This window comes from Rhinatrema bivittatum, chromosome 1 (genome assembly GCF_901001135.1).
Source record: "Rhinatrema bivittatum chromosome 1, aRhiBiv1.1, whole genome shotgun sequence".
Lineage (NCBI taxonomy): Eukaryota > Metazoa > Chordata > Amphibia > Gymnophiona > Rhinatrematidae > Rhinatrema > Rhinatrema bivittatum.
The window spans coordinates 156,139,385-156,154,490 of record NC_042615.1 but is presented as its reverse complement, the minus strand read 5'-3'; the positions used below and the strand labels follow the sequence as shown (position 1 = coordinate 156,154,490).

The window sequence follows — 15,106 nt, the reverse complement described above, 5'->3', positions numbered from 1 at the left end:
TCTCTCTCTTTTTCAGGAATGAGGCAGACCTTCTCAGACAGGGAGTGTACAGATAATAAATCTCCTTTGAACTCAGGAAAAATACAAAGTTGGGTTAGTAGGCCCAGACTCAGCAGGGTGAAAGGGAAAATTAGAACATAAGAACATAAGAAATTGTCATGCTGGGTCAGACCAAGGGTCCATCAAGCCCAGCATCCTGTTTCCAACAGAGGCCAAACCAGGCCACAAGAACCTGGCAATTACCCAAACACTAAGAAGATCCCATGCTACTGATGCAATTAATAACAGTGGCTATTCCGTAAGTAAATTTGATTAATAGCCGTTAATGGACTTCTCCTCCAAGAACTTATCCAAACCTTTTTTGAACCCAGCTACACTAACTGCATTAACCACATCCTCTGGCAACAAATTCCAGAGCTTTATTGTGCGTTGAGTGAAAAAGAATTTTCTGCAATTAGTCTACTTGCTAACTTTATGGAATGCCCCCTAGTCCTTCTATTATTCGAAAGTGTAAATAACCGACTCACATCTACTCGTTCAAGTCCTCTCATGATCTTAAAGACCTCTATCATATCCCCCCTCAGCTGTCTCTTCTCCAAGCTGAACAGCCCTAACCTCTTCAGCCTTTCCTCATAGGGGAGCTGTTCCATCCCCTTTATCATTTTGGTTGTCCTCTGTACTTTCTCCATCGCAACTATATCTTTTTTGAGATGCGGCGACCAGAATTGTACACAGTATTCCAGGTGCGGTCTCACAATGGAGCGATATAGAGGCATTATGACATTTTCCGTTCTATTAACCATTCCCTTCCTAATAATTCCTAACATTCTGTTTGCTTTTTTGACTGCTGCAGCACACTGAGCCGATGATTTTAAAGTATTATCCACTATGATGCCCAGATCTTTTTCCTGGGTGGTAGTTCCTAATATGGAACCTAACATCGTGTAACTACAGCAAGGGTTATTTTTCCCTATATGCACCACCTTGCACTTGTCCACATTAAATTTCATCTGCCATTTGGATGCCCAATCTTCCATTCTTGCAAGGTCTTCCTGTAATTTATCACAATCCGCTTGTGATTTAACTACTCTGAATAATTTTGTATCATCTGCAAATTTGATATTCCTTTCCAGATCATTTATATATATATTGAAACGCACCGGTCTAAGTACAGATCCCTGAGGCACTCCACTGTTTACCCTTTTCCACTGAGAAAATTGACCATTTAATCCTACTCTGTTTCCTGTCTTTTAACCAGTTTGTAATCCACGAAAGGACATCGCCTGCTATCCCATGACTTTTTAGTTTTCTTTGAAGCCTCTCATGAGGGACTTTGTCAAATGCCTTTTGAAAATCCAAATACACTATATCTACCCGTTCACCTTTATCCACATGTTTATTAACCCCTTCAAAAAAATGAATAAGCTTTGTTAGGTAAGACTTCCCTTGGGTAAATCCGTGTTGACTGTGTCCCATTAAATCATGTCTTTCTATATGCTCTACGATTTTGATCTTGAGAATAGTTTCCACTATTTTTCCCGGCACTGAAGTCAGGCTCACTGGTGTATAGTTACCCAGATCGCCCCTGGAGCCTTTTTTAAATATTGGGGTTACATTGGCCACCCTCCAGCTCTAAAATTGAGCATCCATTTTCCTAACTGGCTGACAGCCTCCTCTCCCGGGTGCTGCTGCCGAGGAGGCGCTAGGGGCATGTAATTTCCCTTAGTGCCTCCTTTTTAGCGTGGCGCCCGATTTAAATTGGGCAGCTGGGAGAGATGGGTTGGTGTGCATTAAGGGAGTGGGCGCTTAATCATGAGCGCCCCTTTAATGCGCGCAGATATCGCATCAGCCTGACAAGTGTCAACTGCCTGCTGAGCTCTGATGGGCGAGTAGTAACAGAAAGCAGGAAGCCAGCACAAATCATTGCTCTATCAAGCAAGCAAGGGTGTGGGGTGGAGTCCATGAGCTGAGACCTATTCAGCTGAAGGCTGCAAGGGGCCGTACATCACCCAGAATGTTTGAATTTCACAGGAAAGGGGTGATCTCCCTCTCAGTCAATAGAAGTAGAAGCCCACCGATAGAGCTCCTGGAAGGCAGCTCACTCCATTCTCGCTTTCAAGAGATCACACCGGTTGGAAATCCCCATTTCAGGAAAATTAGAAACAGGACAGCTTTCCTAATTTCATGGTTAACAGCGACCCTTGGAAAAAAAAACAAACCAACAACTCTAGGAACATGACATCTCCCCAATTCGGATCTCCTGAGTCTTTTCAAATAAAAGGTGCACCTCCCTAGTGCCCGCTTATCTTGCAGCTCTACCACTGCCCCAGGCTGTAGAAGAAGCGCACTTAAAATGTAAAGCAAAGTGCTATCACTTACTACAAGCTAAACATGCTACATGAAGGGCTAACAAATTCCTGCAGCTCTCCGCACCACTCCAGGAGTGATAGGAAGCAGATTTCCAGCCCAGACCCCCGTCTGCTGCTTTAAACACTTAACAGCACAGCAGCAAATAAGCATGGGGGATGCAGCAGGAAACTAGCCACCAAAGGCGCCCTCTGCTTTCCAAAATCTGTTCCCTGCTCCCCTCATGCAGGCAGCTTGCCTTCATGGGACCTTCCTCTTTGAATCAAGTACTCCTGCCCCTTAATCCCAGCCCAAATCAGAACTGAGTGAAAACAAGAAGTCAGAGCCTACCAGAGTGGCACAAAACAAACAAATAAATAAATACCCCCAGTCTTATTGCATGAAAGAACCACGGCCTTTACTCCCAAGAGTCGCACATGCACACCTGCCGCCCTATAGCTGCAGCTCCCAGGCCCCACCGGCTCCTTGCTGTTGGCAGTCGGAGCCATAGCGTTTGCCCTCTATAGGAGCGAGGAGATGAGACAGCCGTGGGGGGAGGGGAAGCTCTGTAGCTCCGCACAGCAGAGCGGAGGAGGTGGCTACGGGATTTGCAATGCCTGAAGGAAGGTACAGCCTCCATTCGTCTGTTTATTTTTAGCAGGGGGAGCAAGAGAAGCCGCGTTTTTTTCCAGCGGGGACAGACGCCGAGAGATTACCACAAGCAGCCGCCAGGGCTCAGCTCCAGTGACCCCCCTCCTGCTGATCGGATCCCCTGCTACCTCCTGTCAGACAGAGCAAACGGCGCGCGCGTGCGCGGGGGTCTCCCTCCCTCCCTCCTGCCGGCTTGCAAAGGATCTGGGTGCATTTAGCCCACACTTAGTGGCGATCGAGAGTGAGAGACCAAAGAGGGCTTTTCTTTTCTTTTTTTTTCCCTGCAAATGGCCAGTTCCGGTGTCCAGCTGGAAGAAATCCAACACCTGCAAGAATCTCCTCCTGACCCAGCTTTCATCGAGGCGCAGAAGTGGATTGAGGTAGGCGTGTGTAAGCATTGAACCGCTTTGCTGTGGCCATACAAAACATTAAAGTTTCTCTGTTAAGGCAGAGAATATGTGAAATGTCACCTGCATTTGGTACATGTGTGTTCGTGATGACCCTCTTCCCAGCAGATGCAGGTGAAAGCATTATTATAGATCTGCAGATGCACACAGTTACGATGATACAGAAGCTGCAGCGCCTTTCCTGATGGTCTCTTGTAATTATTGCAGTGCGACTAATTGACTGAATTGTGAGCGATAAACCATTTATCTAATAGATTAGTAAACTAAGGGAAGGATCAAATGCTTGATTAGATTTGTTCATCAGACTCTGAAAGTAACCAAGCAAGCATTTTGAAAGCAAGGAACGACTAAATGAATACAAATAAGTTTGTCTGTTTAAAAACCGCGCATGCACTTGGCCTGCAGAGGAGGCAACATGACAGCTTTCCAGCTCTCACACTGGCTTGCTTCTTGAATGGGGGGGGGGAGTAACGAATAATTTATTTCTGTAACATAGGCCGGAAGAGTTAGCAGTAGATTGCACAATATCAAAAGTTTATTAAGGGTTTTGAGGTAAGGATTAAATGAAACAACTTGAACTCATATTGAGCTTGCTTATTTAAGATTTTCTCCCATATCAATTGGAAAAAGAATGCTTAGTACAGGTTAGTACATAGGATCCTATATCTAAGAGTAGAGGACATCATCAATTAACATTCATGAATTAATTAATATGGAAAAAATACAAGAGCATATAGAAGCATATAGAAATGATGGCAGAAAAGGATCAAATGGTGCATCCAGTCTGCCCAGCAAGCTTGTGGTAGCATCAAAAGTATCAGGCTTGTTGGTTAAGGGTAGTAACAGCCGCATCAGCAAGTTACTCCCACTCCTGCTTGTTTTCCCAGATCTTAAAATTTAGTGTCCTTGTTGGTTGCTATCTGAATCCAATTCCACCCCCACCCCCCCGTCCCCCCTACTGTTATAGCAAAGAGTAATATTGGAGCAGAGAGCAATATTGGAGTTGCATCAACAGCATGAAGGCCTCTTGGTTAAGGGTAGGAACCGGCGCACAGCAAGTTACCCCCATGCACTTCCCTCTTCATCTCCGTTCTTTAGTCCCTAGGGATCCCCAGTGTTTATAGTATAGATATTAATTGGTGCTCTGTCCCTCCCTATATTACTGTGATAGCACCGTAATGGTAATATTGACATTTAAAGGCGTCAAAAGGAAAAGAAGGCATTTCCCGGACTGACAGGCAGTGAAAGGTTATTGATTACAACATCTGTTGTTAACTAGGTCTGCAGAAAAGACAGCAGAACTTTTCCATGACATTGCTACTATGAGGCAGCAACAGCTTTGCTTCATTGATAGCCAAGGGCTAGACAAAGAGGAGAATTGGATCCAGGAGCCGGCTGCTATTATTTAGGCTTTCGGTACGGTATCACCTTATCTGCAGAAACATCCTGCAGGCTGACCAGCGGGCATGTTTAATAGGGAAATTGATGCATGCCATAAACCTCAAGGAATGCAGGGGCACGGAAGCTTCGGTTTGGTTGTGTGCCCTTGCAGCAGGCATATGCCTATTGATTGAGGCATGCTAGGGGGCTCTTGTTTTCTAATGTGGTTTTGTTTATGTTCAGTGATGATAATTTCTAGCAGGGCTGGCTCTAGGATAAATGGTACCCCTCCTCCGGATTGCCCCAGGGCTCCAGGGGCGATCCGGGAAACTACAGACCGGTTAGCCTGACTTCAGTGCCAGGAAAAATAGTGGAAAGCGTTCTAAATATCAAAATCACAGAACATATAGAAAGACATGGTTTAATGGCAAGACTTGCCCTGGCTTTACCCAGGGCAAGTCTTGCCTCACAAATCTGCTTCACTTTTTTGAAGGAGTTAATAAACATGTGGATAAAGGTGAACCGGTAGATATAGTATACTTGGATTTTCAGAAGGCGTTTGACAAAGTTCGTCATGAGAGGCTTCTAGGAAAAGTAAAAAGTCATGGGATAGGTGGCGATGTCCTTTCGTGGATTGCAAACTGGCTAAAAGACAGGAAACAGAGAGTAGGATTAAAGGACAGTTTTCTCAGTGGAAGGGAGTGGACAGTGGAGTGCCTCAGGGATCTGTATTGGGACCCTTACTTTTCAATATATTTATAAATGATCTGGAAAGAAATACGACGAGTGAGATAATCAAATTTGCAGATGACACAAAATTGTTCAGAGTAGTTAAATCACAAGCAGATTGTGATAAATTGCAGGAAGACCTTGTGAGACTGGAAAATTGGGCATCCAAATGGCAGATGAAATTTAATGTGGATAAGTGCAAGGTGATGCATATAGGGAAAAATAACCCATGCTTATACATGGGTTATTTTTATACATATATAATTATACAATGTTGGGTTCCATATTAGGTGCTACAACCCAAGAAGGGGATCTAGGTGTCATAGTGGATAACACATTGAAATCGTCGGTTCAGTGTGCTGCGGCAGTCAAAAAAGCAAACAGAATGTTGGGAATTATTAGAAAGGGAATGGTGAATAAAACGTAAAATGTCATAATGCCTCTGTATCGCTCCATGGTGAGACCGCACCTTGAATACTGTGTACAATTCTGGTCGCCGCATCTCAAAAAAGATATAATTGCGATGGAGAAGGTACAGAGAAGGGCTACCAAAATGATAAGGGGAATGGAACAACTCCCCTATGAGGAAAGACTAAAGAGGTTAGGACTTTTCAGCTTGGAGAAGAGACGACTGAGGGGGGATATGATAGAGATGTTTAAAATCATGAGAGGCCTAGAACGGGTAGATGTGAATCGGTTATTTACTCTTTCGGATAGTAGAAAGACTAGGGGGCACTCCATGAAGTTAGCATGGGGCACATTTAAAACTAATCGGAGAAAGTTCTTTTTTACTCAACGCACAATTAAACTCTGGAATTTGTTGCCAGAGGATGTGGTTAGTGCAGTTAGTATAGCTGTGTTTAAAAAAGGATTGGATAAGTTCTTGGAGGCACTCCACTGCCTACTCCCCTCCACTGAGAAAATTGTCCATTTAATCCTACTCTCTGTTTCCTGTCTTTTAGCCAGTTTGTAATCCACGAAAGGACATCATCACCTATCCCATGACTTTTTACTTTTCCTAGAAGCCTCTCATGAGAAACTTTGTCAAATGCCTTCTGAAAATCCAAATATACTACATCTGCCAGTTCACCGTTCTCTACATGATTATTAACTACTTCAAAAAAGTGAAGCAGATTTGTGAGGCAAGACTTGCCGTGGGTAAAGCCATGCTGACTTTGTTCCATTAAACCATGTCTTTCTATATGTTCTGTGATTTTGATATTTAGAACACTTTCCACTATTTTTCCTGGGACTGAAGTCAGGCTATAACTGGTCTGTAGTTTCCCGGATCGCCCCTGGAGCCCTTTTTAAATATTGGGGTTACATTAGCCACCCTCCAGTCTTCAGGTACAATGGATGGTTTTAATGATAGGTTACAAATTTTTACTATTAGATCTGAAATTTCATTTTTTAGTTCCTTCAGAACCCTGGGGTGTATACCATCCCGTCCAGGTGATTTACTACTCTTCAGTTTGTGAATCAGGCCTACCACATCTTCTAGGTTCACCTGATTTGGTTCAGTCCATCTGAATCATTACCCATGAAAGCCTTCTCCGGAATGGGTATCTCCCCAACATCCTCTTCACTAAATACCGAAGCAAAGAAATCATTTAATCTTTCTGCGATGGCCTTATCTTCTCTAAGTGCCCTTTTAACCTCTCAATCATATAACGGTCCAACTGACTCCCTCACAGGCTTTCTGCTTCAGATATATTTTAAAAAGTTTTTACTGTAAGTTTTTGCTTCTATGGCCAACTTCTTTCTAAATTCTCTCTTGACCTGTCTTATCAATGTCTTACATTTAACTTGCCAACACTTATGCTTTATCATATTTTCTTCTGTTGGATCCTTCTTCCAATTTTTGAATGAAGATCTTTTGGCTAAAATAGCTTCTTTCACCTCACCTTTTAACCATGCAGGTAATCGTTTTGCCTTCTTTCCACTTTTCTTAATGTGTGGAATACATCTGGATTGTGCTTCTAGGATTGTATTTTTTAACAATGTCCATGCCTCTTGCACACATTTTACCTTTGTAGCTGCTCCTTTCAGTTTTTTTCTAACTATTTTTCTCATTTTATCAAAGTTTCCCTTTTGAAAGCTTAGCACTAGAACCGTGGATTTTCTTACTGTCCCCCTTTCAGTCATTAATTCAAATTTGATCATATTATGATCACTATTGCGAAGCGGCCCCACCACTGTTACCTCTCTCACCAAATCCTGTGCTCCACTGAGAATTAGATCTAAAATTGCTCCCTCTCTCATTGGTTCCTGAACCAATTGCTCCATTAAACTGTCATTTATTCCATCCAGGAACTTTATCTCTCTAGCATGTCCCGATGATGCATTTACCCAGTCAATATTGGGGTAATTGAAATCTCCCATTATTACTCACTACCACTTTTTGGTTAGCTTCCCTAATTTCTCTTAGCATTTAACTGTCTGTCTCACCATCTTGGCCAGGTGGGCGGTAGAATACTCCTATCTCTATACTCTTCCCAACACACAAGGGATTTCTATCCATAAATATTCGATTGTGCATTTAGTCTCATGCAGAATGTTTATCCTGTTGGACTCTATGCCATCCCGGACATAAAGCGCTATACTGCCTCCCGGGTGCTCCTCTTTGTCATTGCGATATAATTTATACTCCGGTATAGCACTGTCCCATTGGTTATGCTCCTTCCACCATGTCTCTGAGATGCCAATTAAGTCTATGTCATCATTCACTGCTACACAATCTAATTCTCCCATCTTACTTCTTAGAGTTCTGTCATTAGCAAATAAATATTTCAAAGTGTGCTTTTTGTTTGTATTTTCATTCTGCTTTTTAATTGATAGGGATAAGTTAGAATTTTTTAATTCAGGTGAGTTTTTAGTTACAGGCACTTGGACTACTTTTCTTATTATTGGAACCTCACTGTCGGGATGCCCTAATTCTAATGCATCATTAGTATCCTTTGAAGATACCTCTCTCCGAACCATGCGCTGCTGAGCGACTGTCGGCTTTCCCCTTTGTTCTAGTTTAAAAGCTGCTCTATCTCCTTTTTAAAGGTTAGCGCCAGCAGTCTGGTTCCACCCTTGTTAAGGTGGAACCCATCCTTTCGGAAGAGATTCTCCCTTCCCCAAAAGGTTCTCCAGTTCCTTACAAAACTGAATCCCTCTTCCTTGCATCATCATCTCATCCACGCATTGAGACTCCGGAGCTCTGCCTGTCTCTGGGGACCTGCGCGTGGAACAGGGAGCATTTCAGAGAATGCTACCCTGGAGGTTCTGGATTTAAGGTTTCTACCTAAGAGCCTAAATTTGGCTTCCAGAACCTCCCTCCCACATTTTCCTATGTCGTTGGTGCCCACGTGTACCACGACAGCCGGCTCCTCCCCAGCACTGTCTAAAATCCTATCTAGGTGACGCGTGAGGTCCGCCACCTTCGCACCAGGCAGGCAAGTTACCAGGCGATCCTCACGCCCACCAGCCACCCAGCTGTCTACATTCCTAATAATTGAATCACCAACTATGATGGCCGACCTAACCCTTCCCTCCTGGGCAGTAGGCCTTGGGGAGATATCCTCAGTGTGAAAGGACAATGCATCACCTGGAGAGCAGGTCCTTGCTACAGGATCCTTTCCTGCTACACCAGGTTGATGCTCTCCAATCAGGTCTTCTTCCTCCAAGGCAGCACTAGGGCTGCCAGTCTGAAGTTGGGACTTGGCTACTATGTCCCTGAAGGTCTCATCTATATACCTCTCTGTCTGCCTCAGCTCCTCCAGGTCTGCCACTCTAGCCTCCAGAGATCGGACTCGTTCTCTGAGAGCCAGGAGCTCTTTGCATCGCATGCACATGTACAACTTCTCACCGGCAGGTAAAAAATCATACATGTGACACTCGATGCAAAAGACTGGGAAGCCCCCCTCTTGCTGCTGGACTGCTGCATTCATTTCAAATTTGTTCAGTTCCTAGTTAGGTTTTAGGTTGCTCTGAGAGTAGGAATGTTTGTTTCTAATTAGCGTCCTTTAAATGTATTAGTGAATTCACTATATGTCTGGTAGTGGCCTACAGGGGAATGATCAAACTCTCAATAAGTTGTGGGGAATTTGTGAAGTGAAGTTATAGGGCTGTTTTTTTTTTAGTGTGAAAGGGACACCTGCCTATAAATTAAAGGATGAGCGAGGGGTGGGAGGGTTGGGAAATACAAACACTCTAACTTCTGTTTATTCGCTGCCTTATTGACTATTAAAAGCCCAAACACACTAAATAATATATCCCAATAGTTAACTTCACCCCAATACTTAAAAAAATAAATAAATTTCCCAAGCAAAACTTACTGATTCTTTTCAGCCACCAGCAAGGTGATCCTCTCCTCTCAGTGCTCCCACACATCACCTCATGTAAGTCTCCTGCTTCCTGTTCAAGCCTCCATCACTCCCCATGTAGATCTTCCTCTCCCTATCCCCTCCACCACCCCTCTCTTCCTGTAGTCTCCCTTTCCCTACTACCCACCACCCCATTGTATTTAAGTCTCCCTGCCCTCCCATCGCCATGCCATACTGGGCTGTCTTTCTCTCCCCATCACCCCATGTACAGTCTCCTCTATTCCTACTTCCACCACCACTAAATGTCAAATTTTTAAAAAAGAGACAAAATAAAATGCAGGCCTCCCTCTGCCCCCTGATTCCTGGCATTTTCAATCTTCTCCTCTTCTGTGGCCATGTCTCTGGCTCTTCTTTGGGATTGCATTGGCTGGCGGGAGGAACAGTGCTTAACAGTGTGTCAGCTTTCTCTGTTGAGTGGGGACAGGCTCGCAGTATGAGCTGCGAGATTATGTGATACTGCGGCTCTTACTATGAGACTGGCCCTGCACAACAGAGGAACCCTGATGAGCTATTAAGCTCCCAGCTTCCTGCTAGTTAGGAGTATTGATGGGCAGATTCGGCCCAGCCCAATGGGCAATGCTCATGACACTAGCATGCCCCTTGTTTCGCGATGCTCAGGATGATTGCCCAACTTCCCCTCCCCTAAGACCAACCCATATTTTTAGAAACTAATTTTGAAGGGTTAAAACCTTCTATACTATTGGAGAGCTTCAAAACATTTAAGGGCAAATTACGTCTTTTTCCTATCACTTTCTTTTTCTTTCCCTCTCCTAATTTGTCCTCACTCCAGCTCACCTCCACCATGCTTTCTCACCCCCCAGCCATTCTCTCTCCCCCAGTCTATTGTCACCTCTCTGTCTCTGTCTCTCTCCTGCCTCTTACTTCATATTCTCCCAATGATGGGGGCTGCCTTGGGCTGCAGCCACCTCTCCCTCGCTGCACGGCCTAGCGCAGCGTGTGTCATGCCGGGAAACCTTCTTGTGAATGCAGCCGGTCACCGGATACCGTGTGTACACTGGGTATTATGACATAGGATGCTGGGACTGTTGCTTTTTTTCAGATAAAGCTTTTAGCTAACTGGCTTCTAGCTCTTGACCTAAGTGGTAGCCACTCTTTATATTGAGTAGTTACTAGAACTTGCTTAGATCTAACAATTTTTGAACGTGGTTCATATCTTTGCATTTGTAGTTTATGGGGCTATTACATGGGCACGCTAATACCCAACAGCAATGCAGAAAAGTGAATAGGAACAGATCTCTGCATTGCCAGACATTTCATATTTATTTATTTACTTATAGATTCTTTTATACCGCGGTACGTATAGTTATACATCACCTGCAAACTGGCAGTGTGCCTGCATTAAGCATGGGTGACAATTCCTCTCTAAAACTTCAGTTTTTGTATTGGAAAAGGCATAGTGGCGAGTACAGATGCTCCTTGCCTTTGGTTGCTGTGATCAGAAGGTGTGAGAGAGCTGGCTTACTGCAACAGGTAGGGGACCCTTTCTGCTCCGGTGCCAGCTTCTAAAGGATATGAGTGAGACATTTCTTGTGCTGACTGATCTATGCCTGGGGAGTCCCTCAGATGAGTGATCCCAGCCAGCAGCTACTTGACACCTACTTCAAATAATCATAAAATATTCATTTCTCTCTGAACCGCCATGTGACACTGTTTTTAGTGGAGCGACAGTATATGAAATGTCAAAATAAAATAAATAAATAAATAAAGGCAAAAGTGCACTAGGAATGGTGCAGAGTCGTCATTGCTATTCTGTCTGTCTGATTTTCCAACCCCTCCCCTCCCCCTGGCTGTATCTTTTATTCGTTGGGCCTCTTCCCCTTTCCTTTGTCCCTCTGCCTTTACCCCTACCTAGAGTTGTTATGTCTGTGGTAGCCTTTGGGGCTCTTCTTGCAGTGCCACGAAAGGCTAAATGGCTACCTGTCAACAGCAGGACAGGTGCCTGCACCTGTGCAAGAGCAGGACGGTGAGTGAGTGGCGCGCAGGAGCTATTATGCCCTCCCTGCACAGCTCTTTCTGTGGCAGGATTGTGTTTCCGCTGACTGATCAGTGTTGCTCGAGGTCAGGGATGGATGTCACACTGTGCACGGGCAGCAGCCAGCCATTAATTAGGTTTTGATTTTACTTTGAAGAGTGTTGATTTGTCAGTATTGCACATTTTAAATGTCTCCACCGACCTATAAAGAAGGTTTTAGTGTTAGCAGCAAGAGATAACACTTCTGGAGGTATCTGGAAAGCTTTCTTTTTCAGACATAGGGCAACGGTGATTTTTCAAATGACATTTCTGTTTCACTCACAGAATATCTGAACGTTGCAGATTTAAAGAGCTCTAATAAAAAAAACCAAACAAACTATGAATGCTGGTTAGTTTGCAGATCTGTAGACTTGAAAAGGTAATATAGTCTTAGTAAGCTGCTGAGGCCGCAGATTGTTACAGATGGGCACTCCCCCCAGCACAGATGTGTGGGTGCTAAAATTAACTGGACACCTGATGCACCCACGTGGGCATCCGCTCCCACTGTCGCGGCTCACTTACCCGGGGCGCGGTGGGTCCAACCCCATGATGGTGCCAGCATCATGTGGGTCATATGCTTTGGGGGGGGGGGTGTCATTTCAGACAGAGCCATCGTCGAACGCTGATGTTGCTCCTCTTTGTTGGTCCGATGTCTGGCGCGGTGACAGCATCATAATGCGCCACGGCACTGGACCACCTGACTGGACTGGAGGAGTGGCGTGCTGACGTAGTCGGGGGGGGGGGGGGGGGCAGGGAATGTAAAACCTGTCGGCTTTGGTTGTTCAGCCTCTTGCTCCTCGGCCCGATGCAGTGTGGTTCCCACCCAAACCTCCCTTTCGTGAGCCAGAATAAAGTTAGCCAGCATGTTGTTGTTCATTTGTTATTCTGTCGCGGTGGTGGTGACCGAGTCCAGGAGAGGCTAATGAAACAATGGGAGGCAATAAAAGGGATCAGGGAGATGCCGGTGAAAGAAGAGAGGGGGGCCTGGGGGCACCTCACAGCAGTTGGCCAAGATGGTGAATGTCAGGCCCGGGGATTGGGCTTTGGACAGGTCGATGCCGGACATGTCTAGAAGGGGCTCTGGTGGGGCCTGCTGCGTGGCGGCCTGCCCGGGACCCCTCCGGGGAGGGCAGTCACGATGCCTGTTGGAGCTCACGGGAGGTGGACCCCTTAGTTTCTGCTTGGGCAGAGGAGAATTGGGTTGTCGCACCTGCCCGGTTGTTGAGAGCAGGCAGTGACAGGACTCAGCGCCTAAATTAGACTCTCCTGTTAGGGTCCTTTAATAAACGACTGCGGCCATTTTATCCAAAGTTATAGTGTCATGTTTTCCTTGTGTGTGCAACTTTGAAGCATCTAGCTGGGATGGTGGGAGTGGGAGAAGAACCACGGGTGTCAGGAATGCCCCAGTTATTCATTTCTACCAAGCACATCTGTGAAAGAGGAGTTACATTTGCAACAAACAAAAAGGATAAAATCATGTGGCAATAAAGTTTACCTCAGCATCTTTGTAAACACTGTGGTTTTTTTGTTCTATCATGGGTCTCACTGTGTAGATAATGTCAAACCTGGCATCATTAATTCATGAGATTTTCTGTTATTTCTAATAACTAAGAGACTGGGCTGTGGCTCTAGTTGTCTCTGTGGGGCTGTGCTTGGTACTTCTGCAATACTCCTAGCCTGAAGAACAGCCATTCCTTACTGACCACTGAGTCATCTGCTCAGCTCCAGAATCCCTACCACTCCTTCAGAGATTACCTGATTTAAGATCCTATCCTTGTCTCCACCACTTCCACTGGGTGGTGTGGAAAGGATGTTTGGGTTTTTGCAAGACAGGAAGGAGGGCCCCAAGGGAGTAATGGGGATGGGTTAAGCATGTAGGGGTCGATTTTAAAACCGATGCACCGATTTTATAACATGCGTGTGCTGCCGCGCGCATGTTATAAAATCAGAAGTCCGCACGCACATGCTTCCCGGATTTTAATACCCGCGTGCATGTGCAGGGAGGGGGGAGGAGTGTTCAAATTACGAAAAGCGATGTGATCAGCCTTTTTTCCACTTCCCTCCCAGTCCGCTCCAGTTACGGACTGGCAGGGAACTTCCCTAACCCACTACCTAACTTTCCTCCCTTTTCCCCTCTCTACCCTGACTCCTAACTCCTACCTACCTACCCTATTTTTTTTTGTTCTGTAACTCACCTGTTCTGATGAACGGAAGTAAGTTACGCGCACTGGCCTACCGCTGGCGTGAGCTTCCCCGTGACAGCGTCTAGTGGCGCTGGCCTGGCCCACCCCTTTGGAGAGGCCTGACCCTTCGGCATGTAATTGGGGGTCATGTGCATGGCCGAACCCTTCCAAAAGTGCACGCGTAAGGCCCGGCCAGGCGCAAACCCCCATTATTTAAGCATGTGGCCCTTTTAAAATCGGGCCGGCAGTTTGGAGTGTGTGGGATAAGAACATGACTATGCGATGGAAGGTGAGTTTATAAGTAGGGCAGTGAAATTCAGCAAGAGGAGAAGAAATCATTTTAGGGCATAAGGAGATTTTATTATCTCTTTGCAAATTTAGCTATACTTACCCCTCTGTGGTCCTCACTTATAAAAACGGCTGCGTCCTTTGCTTACTTGCCAGCTCCTGTTGCCCCTCTTTCTCCACTATCTGCATAGTGGGGCTTTTTACACTGGCCGGCCTCTGCCTCTCCTGTGGCTGTCTCTGTAGTGTTGGCACTTGTCTTTGGCACAGTAGGGCAGTCTCATACGTGCCTTTCTGCATTGCACTTGGAACCTACAATAGGGCTCCCTTCCTTGGGTGCTTCACTCTCAGTGTCTTTTAGGAATGTTTTGCTGTCATGCATCCGCCTTGCATGTACCCTTGAAAGGAGTAATATACATTTAAATAAACTAAAATAAGTAAACTCATGTGGGAGAGAAGGATCTAGGGTCCCAATCATGCATGCTTATACCATAAACAAGATGCGTTTCCTGGAGTTTTTTGATAGTTCCCTTTTCCAGAGACGTCCCTGGTTTTGAGGTAGGTGCCATCTTCGGGCACTGCTGAGACCCTGCAAACTCGCTGCAATCCCAGATGTTCTTCCAGATGAGCCTATGAACTGAAGGCTCCCCTCTAAGGGAATATATGGCACAATTACTCAAATAACAGTCCTTGCACAAAAATGATTGTTCCAAAAAATGTTTA

At 45.3% G+C, this 15,106-nt stretch overlaps 1 protein-coding gene across 11 annotated transcripts in view; it reads left to right on the top strand.

Annotated features, from left to right (window-relative positions):
• Positions 1-3,012: 3,012 nt before the first annotated feature.
• LIMCH1 (LIM and calponin homology domains 1) overlaps positions 3,013-15,106 on the top strand; it is a 692,462-nt gene continuing 680,368 nt past the window's right edge. For 2 of the 11 annotated variants that reach the window (XM_029588796.1, XM_029588765.1), the window contains exon 1: positions 3,013-3,377. In XM_029588796.1, the coding sequence (XP_029444656.1) occupies positions 3,285-3,377 (93 nt within the window). In that variant the 5' untranslated portion in view covers positions 3,013-3,284. The remainder of the gene's footprint in view (positions 3,378-15,106) is intronic. The other 9 variants (XM_029588757.1, XM_029588740.1, XM_029588731.1 and 6 more) reach the window with 5 other exon arrangements.